This window comes from Suricata suricatta, chromosome 9 (assembly GCF_006229205.1).
Source record: "Suricata suricatta isolate VVHF042 chromosome 9, meerkat_22Aug2017_6uvM2_HiC, whole genome shotgun sequence".
Lineage (NCBI taxonomy): Eukaryota > Metazoa > Chordata > Mammalia > Carnivora > Herpestidae > Suricata > Suricata suricatta.
Window position 1 is genome coordinate 137,201,132 of NC_043708.1, and position 12,455 is coordinate 137,213,586.

A 12,455-nucleotide genomic window follows, 5' to 3' on the forward strand; every position below is an offset into this window, starting at 1 on the left:
GGGGCCCGGGCCCGGCACCGGCCGCCTCCCTTCGGCCCGGCGCCGCCGCCTCAGGTCGGAAACAGCAGCACATTTGCGGATCGCATTAGGCCAGGCCCTTAATGCCTTCTCCAGATGGAGAGAAGCCACCGGCCCGCCCCCGGACCCCGGCTCCGCCAAGGCGCCCGCGAGGCGCGGCGAGAGGCAGTGTGACCTCGGCTTTTCCAGCCTCGGCTCGTACTCCTTCCCTGTCCGTTGTCAGGAGGACTCCGCAGACCCCCCCACCCCCACCCCGGGCGCAGGGCGCCTCTGCAGGCGCCTGCTTTTGGCAGATGGTGCGCCAGAGGCCGTGCCCTCGGAACCTCCCCCTGCACTCGGCTCTCCGACCGCCGCGGCTGCAGGTCTGGGGCTTGGGCAGTGTACCTGCGGTGGCATCTGCTGGGGGGAAAGCCCTGGACTGTTCTAGAACGGGCGCCACCTTGCTCTGTGACCTGAGGCAGGCCCCTTCCCCTCTCTGAACTGCCTTAGTTGGCCTCAGATTCATTTTTGCCTGAAGTCAGAGAAGCTGGCAGGTGCCCTAATGGTCGGCTCCGGGCTGGCTTCCTGAGCCGGTGCCAGTCGCCACACCCTGCTGCTGACACACGAGCTGGAAAGTGGGCGGGGCAGGGACGGCTCGCTTTTGGAGGACAGGCCGGCCCTGTGGGTTGCACTTGGGAGGGGAGGCAGGTCCAGCTGCCCTCCTGACCGTGATGTGGATGCCTCTTAACAGCAGCCCTCCGTGGCCTGTACCTGGTGGTCGGTGCCCCATCCTGAATCTGCACGAACCTTTTCAAGACGTTGTAGGGCGAGGGAGGGGGGGGTTGGGGGGGAGGGGGGTGGTTCAGGGTTCCTTGCTCTGATGGGTCTCTTAAGTCACGGGTGCTGCCGCTGGTGGGCAGGCTGGTTGGACACCGACTTCTTCCTGTCTTGTAGGCTCAGGAGAGATTCCCAGCGGACTGGCCCCCATGGCTTCGTGGGGGAGCTTCTGGTGGCCGCTGACCTGGACCGTCTTCATGCACTCGGCCCTCCTACAGGTACTGTGGGCCCCGGAGGGGAAGCAGAGTGGCAGCTTGCTTAGAGCACTGTCCTAGCTCACCTAAGATACGGTGCGAGTCGTGTTCATCCCGTACCAAGGAGACTCTCATTTCCTCCCTCACACCCAGCAAACAGCATTTCCTGACTGTAAGTGATCCCAATCCCGTGGGTCCTCTCCCGGTCCTGAGCAGGGGGCCTTGGGACCGCTGGGATGCCACGTACCGGCAATGACTTGGGGGCTGTTGTGACCCTTGTGTTTTCAGTCTAGAATGGCGTGTGCATGTGCCCCGCAGAGGCTAGACTGCTAAAGGCCAGGGCACTGTGAAGGGGCCGAGCCCAGTTCTCAGCCTTTGCTCAGCCACTAAGTAAGTATTCTGAGTTTATGTGTGCGAACACCTATCACACTATTTTGCAGTCCTTTCTTTAGACTCCCGTCTCTCCCTTGGGCCTGGGAGGGCCGGGCTCCTCCCTTGCGTCCCCCTTTGCCTCCAGGGCAGGCCGGAATAAAGGGGGGAAGGTGGCATTGCTGGAGAGACGGGTGGAGACAGTGGTGAAGCGGAGGGCTCATGCTCCGTCTGGGTACAGGGCCTCCGCTGTGCTCCAGCGGTCATGGCCACGGGGGAATGCGAGCCCAGAATTGCCGTATCTTTTACTTTTTAAAGAGAGCAGGATCATCCAGATTTCCTAGGAAACCACCCAGTCTTTTAAAGCCCTGAAAGCCCGGCAAATGTGTTTGCACCTGGATTTCACCAAGCAGTTCGGAGCCCGTGGTCTAAAGGTGCAGAGTCTGTCTTAGTGCGAGGGCCTCAGGGCCGCTGCGAGCCAGGACGGGACCTCGTGTGAATTAGACGAGGCAGCCCCTCTTTCGGATGTGGCTTCTTGGGCGTATGGCCTGTGTACCCCCAGGGCCTGGCAAAGGACCTGGCCCTTTCGGGGGGCTTTAATGTCTGTCAAATGAAGGCGCCCGCGTGAATATAGAGACAGCAGGACAGGACGGACTCTCCGCTCACCGTCTTGGCCACACTGTTTCTGAGCCTCTTGCGGCCCCAGGGCCCCACGGCTTTGGTGGCTCGTGGAAACTGGTTGTCAAGGTACAGTTTCTCCCCCGTGACCCTCTTTCATCGATGCTGTCCCGTAATCCCGTTCCGATAGGCACATTTTGTTAGAACAAAAACACTTCCAGGATGATTTTCGGGCCTCTCTAGGCAGCGAGCTGTCGAGTGGGGGTACGTGGTGGGGACTCCCTTCTCTCCGCCCAGCGGATCTGAAACAGGCCGTGCAGGCGTCAGATACTCATTCCTGGTCAAACGGGGCGAGGCTTCAAGGCCCAGCGGTTCATTTTGTCTCCTCGCCCCCTATAAAAGTGCACTGTGCCCTGCGGCAGTCCGCTGACCTTTGGCCAAGGGCAGCGTGTGCCCAGCTTGAATCACTCAGTGGCCTCTTTTGGATTTTTCCATATCTGTGTGCCTCTGGCAGCGCTGTTTCCCTGTATGGGGCAGGAGATCGTGAAAGGTTTCAGACCACACCACCATCCGAGGCCCGAATCCCAGCTCCGCCACCGCCTGGCCCGTCCGCACAGACTTCTCTGCATCTGTTTCCACATCCGTAGAGAGGGGTATCGACCTCAGAGAATTGTTTGGAGGAGCTAATCCCGTGCAAGTGGAAAAAAGTGACAAAGACCGTGCCTGGCATGTGATACGTGTGCAATAAAGGCGATCTCTCTGCGGCGGCCGCCTCTTAGCCTCAGGGTCGAGCGCTGCCTGTAGCTTCCGCCGTGGGACTGTAGGGGGCGCTCAGGAGGCGTCAGCGGAAGGGAGAAGATGCTGCAGAGGCTGGAAGGAGGCGGGGCCGGCCGTCTCACCGAGTTCCCGGCAGGTGTGGGTGGGATTAGCCAGCGCAGTCTCACCGTGGGGGCGGTGGGAGAATGTTCTAGGGTCGGGGAGGTCCGTCCTGAGAACCTGCTTGTGGGTTGGGCACTTGGTTGTCTGCCTAGGGTCGGCCGGGGTTTGATTCAGAGCTGCCCTCTGGGATATCCTGAGATTTTGGTTGGTGTTTGGGGGGCCCTGAGGAGTTCTTTGATCTCTCCCCTTTGTTTTGTTTCTGAGAAAGAGTGGGGGGAGGGCCTGAGGGAGGGCGAGAGAGAATCTGAAGCAGGGGCCTGACCCGGGGCTCCATCTCACCTAGGTGAGGTCAAGACCTGAGCCTAAATCATGAGCCCCACATTTAAGGGACCCTGGGTGCCCCTCCCGGTGCCTTGTAAGTGTGGCCACTAGGTGGCTGGGAGGGAATTTAAAGACGTGAGGCTGAACGGCAAGGAACAGGGATGTGCCAACTCCATTGAATAAAAAGTAGATTTCCTTTATTAAATCAGGGAAAACTTAACCTCTCACGTTCACTGACCGCAAGGGGCTGTGATGGATCGCAGAGCAAGCCGTGAGGCGGGCAGCCCGGTGTTCTTCTGGGCTGTTCTTGAGCATTTCTGGAGCAATGTACTGGTCCCTCACCCCTCCTGTGTCGTGGGCCCTGGGGGTGTCCTGTTGCTCCAGACCCTGCCCTTGGGGACCCCGGTCTCTCCTGAGAAGTCAGCTACCACTGCTCCAGCGCTCGCTGGGAAGCTGTCATCCCTCCTCCGCGCCTGTAAACATGGCGCCAGTCGCTGGCTCCAACCGTGCCTGTTGGGCTCTCGGCGACTCTTGTGCCCTTGAGTGGCACGTGTGACTTCTTCAGGGGGCTCTGCAGGGCCTCCCTCTCCTGGGGCAGGAGGTCCAGCTCGCCCACAGCTGCAGCTTTGTGGGGTGGGGTGCAAGCAAGGTGTCCTAGACCCAGCTCCCTGGCAGAACGGGTGGACTTGGCACATCGCGTCTGGTACACCTGCAGTAGCGTGCTGCGTGTCAACTCTCCTTCGGGTAAAGACACCCCAGCTCCCTTTGCTGTGTCCACTTGACCCACAGGAGACTCATGCTTCCTTGCTGTGCAGATGGCGGAGGCATCGGCCTCTCCGTGCTGCCCTCTCTCTGTCCCGCCAGCCACCTTCAGTTCTCCACTTCCTGCTCGGGGAGGCCCGGGGACACAGCAGCAGAGCGGACGCCCGTCTGGGGAGGGGATGGCCTGTCTCCTCCTGCAGGTCCCCTGCGCAGTCTCCAGGAGCGCTCTGGTTCTTCAGTGAGTCAGTCCGGCTGAGAGATTGGGGAGGTGGTGACCATGAGACACAGGACGTAGCCGCGCCCCTCCTGGCGAGCTCTGCGGCAGGTGTCCGCCTGATGGTGGCCCCTCTCTTTAGAGTGTGAGGCACTTACCTTCTCTTTGCCACCTTTTTGGCCCTTAAGGTCCTAAGGTCATTGGGAAGGGTCCCCTTGAATATCTCGACTCCAAAATTAGTCACTGAGCTTTGGTTGGTGCTGGTGGTGGTGGTGGTCCTTGTCCTGTGATTCGAATTTCAGTGGTTCTGAAGCTCTAAGGGTTGTTCTTCTAGGTGGTTCTGGTCTCACTGATCTCCTCCTGTGTTGTTTTTGCTCTTGATGTTATTTCTGGTCTTGAATCCATCCTTCTGTTCCCATCCGTTCTGGAATCAAGGTGGGAGGGGGGTTCTGGTCTCAGTGATTCTGGATATTTTGGCAGCTCAGGTCTTGACGGCAGTTCTGTCTGGGTGGCCGTCATCTTGGTGAAGGCCTAGGGGGCTGTGGTTTTCGTCCTGGTGCTGGCTCTTCCCTTCTCCCACCACGAACACAAGTCCCGACCACTTAGCCTCCACCCCATCGTCCTGTTGCATCAGAAGGTAGAATCCAAGTTTAGGTGCAGAAACCCCCTCCCCCTCAGAACCTCTCCGCTGACCCGGGAGAGGAGGGCTGCAGACTCAGCTCCGGTGACAGGTGTGTCACGGGCTCCTGATCAACACACGTCCTGCATGGGCAGCGGCTAGAGCGCCGTGCACACCTGCTCTCACTGGTCACGGTCGCTTCTCACGGCCCCGCGGAACTTCTGGGAGAACCGTTTCCCATCTCTTCCTCTCACATGCATGGTCTCCCACCTTCGGAGCTCCCCAGCCAGGTTCTGGGGCACTTTTCCGCCGTTCCCCATCTAGGGGAAAGGTTTATGAGAATGACAGCGATGAATCCACCGAGCTTGGTGCCAGAGCTTGACATCCGGGTCAAGCATCACTGATAACTCGCAGGTAAATTATGTGCATGAAAATTTCAGTTGTAGAAAAATAGAAGATCTAGATAATGAAAGGAAAATCAGAGTAAAAAATCTGCCTTACCCCATCACCCAGATAACTGTGCGTGTTTTCAGGTGTGATCTTCCAGACTTTTTCTATGTGCAAGTATGAGAGACGTGATTATGTTTTGATTACTGGGATCAAACACACTGTTCGACATCATCATTTTCCGTCTGTGTATCATGAACATCTCTCCCTGTCAGCACACATATGTCTGCGTTTCCATCTGCAGTGGCCGTGGGCACTGTGCCTAGGGAAATACTGTCATAGTTCCTCTGTTGGACCTTTGGGCTGTTTCCAGGATGGGCTGGTCGCCTGTCTTTGCCGTCAGCTCTCTGTGCTGGACATCCATGCTCACGGCTTTGCTTACTTATTTGAATCTTCCTTAGAGCCCTTTTTCCGTGGTTGAGTGTGCTTTGCTGCACATGTGATACATCTCGTGGCGCTTTTTCTCTTCTTCCGTTTTATTCTGGGTGCAGTTCTTTGGGTGCCCTGGGTTTATGTCATGCGTGCATTCCCTGCGTGACCGCCCCTTCACGGTGACTTTGGATGCATGTTCCAAGCCGTGCCGACTGGCGCTCATGACGATCCGAGCAGAAAGACCTACGCTTGGCCTGGAGGCGGAGTCCAGCTTCTTACAAGTTGCGCCCAGGGCCCGTCCCTCAACGTGGAGTCCTTGGGTAGATCCCGCGAGAATCTGGCGGAAGAATGGAGGGGTGCCCTCTCCTGGTTTGTCACTGTGACACCTGCCCCTTCCTCCTCTTCTCTCTGGCCTCCGCTCCCTGGCTCTCTGTGCCGGCTTCAGTCCCAGACTCTGCACGTCATCTCTGCTGTCCTCAAATCCCCCCCCCTCCCCCATGGGCATCTTCCATCCCTCCTCTGGTTTCCTCTCCAGAGGCGCCCGCCTGGGGCTTATCACCAGGGGGCCTGGGTCTCACAGTGATTCGGGCTTTCAAATGCTCCAAATAAGATTCTACGAACACTCAAAAGATGAAAAAGTGTCTTTCGTTTTACGTTAATTTATAAATGTAAGCATTGGAAATAAAACACAAGCTTGATAAGTCTGTTTTGGGTTTTCTTTCATTCCTTTCTTCCCCCCTCCCCCCTTGCTTCCTTTCCTCTCCTTCTCAAAGGGCTCCCTGAGTGGAAGAGGCTCAGCATCTCTGAGAAGCCTCCGTCTGTCTCTTCCATGAGCTGCACAGCAGTATATCCATGAGCTACCGGCCAGTTCCCTGGGGGCCCCAAACACAGCACTTCCTGAAGGGCAGGTCCTCAGCCCCCTCCCCCCAACCCTGTCTCAGTGCTTAGATTCTCCATCATCTGGTCACTCGAGCCGGAATCCTGGAATCACTGTAGGCGTGTTCTTTGTAGCCCCGCCCTGTGCCCATTCTGCCCTGTGCCCACTCTGCCACCGACTTCCATTTGTTCCATCTCAGACACGTCTCTTAAATCCGTTTCTGCCCCTCCGCTTCCGTTGATACCGTATGTTTGAAGAGTAGGGCGCGAGGCGGCACCGGGTGTGAAGAAAGACAGTTTGTGGTTATACTGGAGAGGACCTTGCGAGCAGGTGACATATGTCATCAACACGGAGGGCTTTCTTCGGCAGGACGCGTGGAGTCCTGGGGGTGTTTGGCAGGTGATGGGGGGCGCCGCTAAGATTCGCGTGGACCGCTGGTGATGCCCTTGACGGGGGGTGCCCGGGAGGCAGCTGGCACTGGTCCGGGTTGGGAATGAGTCCTTCAGCTCCGTTCAGGAGAGGGGCTGGGTGGGAGGCAGCCGTAGACAAGAGTGGGTATGGAAACCATTTTATTTTATTTTATTTTTAATGTTTATTTATTTTTGAGAGAGAGATACAGTACGAGCAGGGAGGGTCAGAGAGAGAGGGAGACACAGAATCCGAAGCAGGCTCCAGGCTCTGAGCTAGCTGTCAGCACAGAGCCTGACACGGGGCTCGAACCCACGAACTGTGAGATCATGACCTGAGCCGAAGCCGGACACTTAACTGACTGAGCCACCCAGGCGCCCCTGGAAACCGTTTTAGAGCCACTGAAATAGATCCTGACAAGTGATCGCGTGATTTATATGTAAATAGGGAAGAATTGGAGATTCCTTAAAGTTCTGAACAAGTTTTAGGGACACATGAAAATGAAAACTCACTCTGATCTTGTGAAATGGTTGGTGATGGTTGAAGGAATCCTTTCAGGACAGAAGGTGAGGCTCTGAGTAGAGGAAATATGTGATGTTCTTTGAGAGGGAAAGAAGGTCTGAGCACAGGGGACACTTCAGGGTGCGGACTCCGCAGGGAGGCGTCAGGGAGAAAAGAAGGAATTAAAGTTACAAGAGGAAAGAACCAATTCTGTGTGATTGCTTCATAGCAGAGAAGTGGGCAGCGTCCCCGCCGCACGTGGCTGACGGGTCTTCGAGCGCCAAGTGAACATCTTATGGAAACCACATTTCAAGGTTTATGATTGTGATTGCTCTCAGTTTATTTTTACAAAGATGCTAATTTCCATAAATAGCATGGAGGCATAAAGCGATTTCCTCTCCAAGTATTTTATGCAATTACTTTCTGGAATTTGTCAGCACTGAGCAGCTCCAGCCAGTGTACGCTATAAATTATTGTGGTTAAATACTCAGCAATGTGTTTGTTCTCCAAGCCTTCACTTATAAATATAATAGCCTTTTATTTTGAAAATAATTTTTTAAAAGGCAGAATACTTATTAATAAAAACTCATTTATAGTATGAAAGGACCTTAAATTCTCTTTACTCTTGAAGTTTCCATTGAATTTTTTTCCTGATTTGAAAACATAAAGCATATTTACTAGAAAATATGTGGAAAACATAGGGAGAGACAAAAATGCTAAAAATACCCATTAATTCATTATACTGTGTTTTGGTTATAATTTTTTAAAGATTTAACAATGTGAGGAATATTTCCATTCCTCAAATATTTTTCTATAGTAATATTTAATGTCTCGATAATACTGTGTCATTGGATGTGCTATATTTTATCAACTAATTCTTCACTGCTGAACCTTCAGGTTGATCAGTTTTTCGGCTGTTAGAATAGTGCTGCCATGAAAGTGCATGCAGAACCATCCTTGCTTACATCTGTGATTATTTGCTTTGAGTATATTTCTAGAAAAATGTATTCGTTGAGACATAATTTGGGAGCCATAAGCTGTGTGCCGTTTCAAGACCTCAAATTTATCCCATCAGGTTGTCGTACAGAAAGCTGTCAGTGTGTGCTCATACTTTGCAAAAGTTGCCAATATCAGCTTAATCAGGGAACTCTTAGTGATTCTCAAAAATACTTCTGGGCTCCCCTTCTTACTGGTTTTGCGTAAGGTTTTCTTAAGATGTTAGAAACAGTGTAACATTTTATCTTTTTTTTATTTTTTATTTATAGTTTATTGTCAAGTTGTTTTCCATTAGATTTTGTCTTCGTATTTTTGCCTATGTTTTTCTACTGAGAATTTCTTATTAATTTCTAAGTGTTCTTTATATATAAAGAATATTAACTTTTGTCTTTCGGATGTTACAAATAATTTTCCCATTCTGTCATTAATATTTTATCTTTACATTTTGGATACACTGGCATTTAAAATTTTCCAGTTTACTCCAGTAGTCTCTTATTTTAAGAATCCTTTGCCTCTGTGTCATCCTTGGAAATAATGGAGAGAAAATACACACACGTCTATGCCTTCTTGTCTTTTTTTTTTTTAAATATTAACATTTTAACTTTGGAATACAGGTGTCTCCTGTACTGATACCACATGTTTAAACAAGCTGTTGTTCTGTAGATTTATAGTGTGTTCAGAATCTATTAAGGCAAGACCTCTCTTCATGATTACAGTTTTGACTAGTTCAGATGTCTTCCGAATGACTTGGTCAAGTTCCAAGCACAAAAGTCCTGCTGTTTTACATGGGATTTGGTGTCATGGGGGAGGAACAAGGATTCTTTCCCTCAAAACTACACAAAACAGATGAACAACAGAAAGAACAAAGTTTGTCTCCAGTGTAACAAGGAAATGGCTCTGGCCCCTCAACAAACTGTCAAGTGTTTTTTTCCGAGCTCTGTCAACTCTAGATCTGAGTGAGAGGGGATCCCAGAGGCTGACCTGTGTGTCCTTAACTTGTGCGCAAGACAGGGACTTCCCCAGGGCGACTGTCACAAATGGGGCCCATCTAATCAACTTTCCGTAGGAGCAGCGGGATTGGGGGCCCTGATGGGACTCAGAAGTCAGTTGTTTTGTCCTCAAAGGGACCTTACTTGACACCAAAAATGGCAAGACTTCTAACCCAGAGTCGAAGGGGAAAATTGTTGAAACACTTTTTTTTTTTTGGTCTAGATGTTCAAGGTGACCTTTTGCAGAGGGAGGCAGCTGAGGGGAAGGGGGAAAGGGATGAGGTGGGGGGAGCAGCACTTCCCAGAAGGAAGAGCTGTGGATTAGAGGCTCCTCTGGGACCTCCTGGACCTTCCATTGGTGACAGTGAGATGGAGCTACTGTTCTCGAGAAGAGGAAACAGCTCAGTGAGAGGAAGAGCCCGACAGCAAAGATGGCTGAAGCACTGGCTGGCCCGCCCCTCATGCCGTCCCCTCCCTGCCTCCCTGTGCTGTCCTTCAGCAGCGCTGACCCCGTGAGGAACTATAGGAACACGATAGGTAAAGCAACTGGGGATGTGCCACACAGAATGGGTATTCTGCAAGATGAAACACGAGCAAACAAACACACGATAATAGAAAAATGATGAGGGGCGCCCGGGTGGCTCAGTTGGTTAAACGTCCGACTTTGGCTTAAGTCATGAGCTCGTGGTTTGTGAGTTCGAGCCCCACGTCGGGCTCTGTGCTGACAGCTCAGAGCTGGAGCTGCTTCTGATTCTGTGTCTCCCTCTCTCTGCCCCTCCCCTGCTCGTGCTCTCTCTCTCTTTGTCTCTCTGTCTCTCTCAAAAATAAACATTAAAAAATTAAAAACAAAAGGAAAAATGATGAAAGGAGGTCCAACATACGTATAGTTCATATATCTTAAAAACAAGAAAAAATCAACAATAAGTTAAAAACGTTTCTCACTTTTTTTCCTGAGGTCTTTGTAAATATTGACTCTGTGCCTTTTGGCATTGAATATTACTGAAGAGAACTGTGTAGCAAATCCAATTTTTTCCCCTGGTACATGCCTGGCTTTGTCTGTCATGATATCTACATTTCTTCTTTATTCCGAAGCTCTATATTTTCAACTGGACATGATGTAAATAATTCTTATGTAAATAGTTTTTTATCTCTAGAAGTATGTATTGTGTGTGCAGGAAAAGTTTTTTTTTTTTTACTGTGATCTTCAAATTTGTAAAGTTTTGGGACACCTGGATGGCTCATTCAGTTAAGCATCTGACTTTGACTCAGGTCTTGATCTCATGGTTTGTGGGTTGAGCCCTGTGTCGAATCTGTGCTGACAGCCTTCTCTCCCTCTGCTCCTCTTTCTCTTCTGCTCTCTCTCTCTTTCTCTCAAAAATAAACTTGACAAAAGGCAAATTTTTAAAAAAAATTTAATGTTTATTTATTTTTGACAGGGAGAGAGAGAGGGACAGGCAGAGCATGAGCAGGGGAGGAGCAGAGAGAGAGGCAGACACAGAATCCAAAGCAGGTTCCAGGCTCTAGGCTGTCAGCCCTGATGTAGGGCTTGAACCCATGAACTGGTAGGACATGACCTGAGCTGAAGTCAATGCCTAACTGACTGAGCCCCCCAGGGACCCCCCAAAAAGACAAATTTGTAATGTTTTTATTTTGTATTTCCACAATTCTTTTTCTAAGCTCAGTTTTTCCATTGTCTTAAATCTTTTCTTTAAACCTCTGTATTTCTACTGAGTTTTTTTTAATGTTTTAAATGTTTTTTTAAAATTTATTTTTGAGAGATAGAGAGAGACAGTGTGAGCAGGGTAAGGTCAGAGAGAGGGAGGCACAGAATCTGAAGCAGGGTCAGGCTCTGAGCTGTCAGCACAGAGCCTGACGCGGGGCTTGAACCCACGAACTATGAGATCTGACCTGAGCCGGAGCCGGACGCTTAACTGACTAAGCCACCCAGGCGCCCCACTGCTGAGCTTTTTAAAAGAGTGATCAGCTTGTCTGTAATTTATCTGTGACTGTTGTTCTGAGAAATTCATCTAGTGACACATGTGAATTGACCACATTTTGCTTATGTCTCTATTTTAAAAAATTGTATTCGTTGATCCTGTGAGGGGCCTGTTCTGCTGGGGAACTTTCAGAATGGGGCTCCACCCATGTGTCTCTCCCTTCCCTCGTGAGACCAGCAGGCTAGCAGCGGTGGTGTTCTTTTGATGATAACAGATGCACACGGGGACAAGTCCAAGTGCACAGGGGTCTTTCTTGTGCCTTCTACTGGACTCATTTTTGCTAACCTCTCATTGGCCAAAGCGACTCACATAGCTGAAGCCATAGTCAGGGAGTAGCGGGGTACTTTTACCTGCTATGAAGCCAGGACATGGTGTAAGGCTCAGCCCCAAATCACTGGGGTGGGAGGCATGCTCCTCCCACAGACATTAGGGGTGTGTGTGTGTGTGTGTGTATTGGGGAGGTGAGGAGTAGGAGTGAACATATATATATTTTTAATGTTTATTTTTGAGAGAGAGAGACAAAGAGAGACAGAGCGCAGGCAGGGGAGGGGCAGAGAGAGGGAGACACAGAATCGGAAGCAGGCTCCAGGCTCCGAGTTGTCAGCACAGAGCCCGACGTGGGCCTCGAACCCACGAGCCAGGAGATCATGATCTGAGCCAAAGCTGGACGCTCAACCAAATGAGCCACCCAGGTGCCCCATGAATATTTTCAACTAATCTAATCTAATCTTGTAAACCCGGGATTTTCTTTCTTTTTTTTTTTTTAACTTTTTATTTTAACTCCAGTTAGTTACCATGCAGTGTTACATTAGTTTCAGGAAACAAGGTAGTGACTCAACCATTCCACGTGTCACCCGTGCTCCTCATGACAGATAATATTCCTTAATCCCGTCACTCATTTGCCCCGTCCCCTCCCCCCCGCCCTCTGGTCACCATCAGTACGTTCTCTACTGTTAGGAATCTGTTTCATGGCTCATCTCTTTCTCTCTTTTTTCCCTTTACTCATTCACTTTGTTTCTTAAATTCCACATGTGAGTGAAATCATAAGCTATTTGTCT

At 51.1% G+C, this 12,455-nt stretch overlaps 1 protein-coding gene across 1 annotated transcript in view; it reads left to right on the plus strand.

Moving 5' to 3' along the window:
• Positions 1-12,455, plus strand: part of ADAMTSL3 (ADAMTS like 3) — a 101,131-nt gene that overhangs the window by 2,434 nt on the left and 86,242 nt on the right. Inside the window, exon 2 of the mRNA XM_029952309.1 lies at positions 952-1,052. Coding sequence (XP_029808169.1) covers positions 984-1,052 — 69 coding nt within the window. The 5' untranslated portion in view covers positions 952-983. The remainder of the gene's footprint in view (positions 1-951; positions 1,053-12,455) is intronic.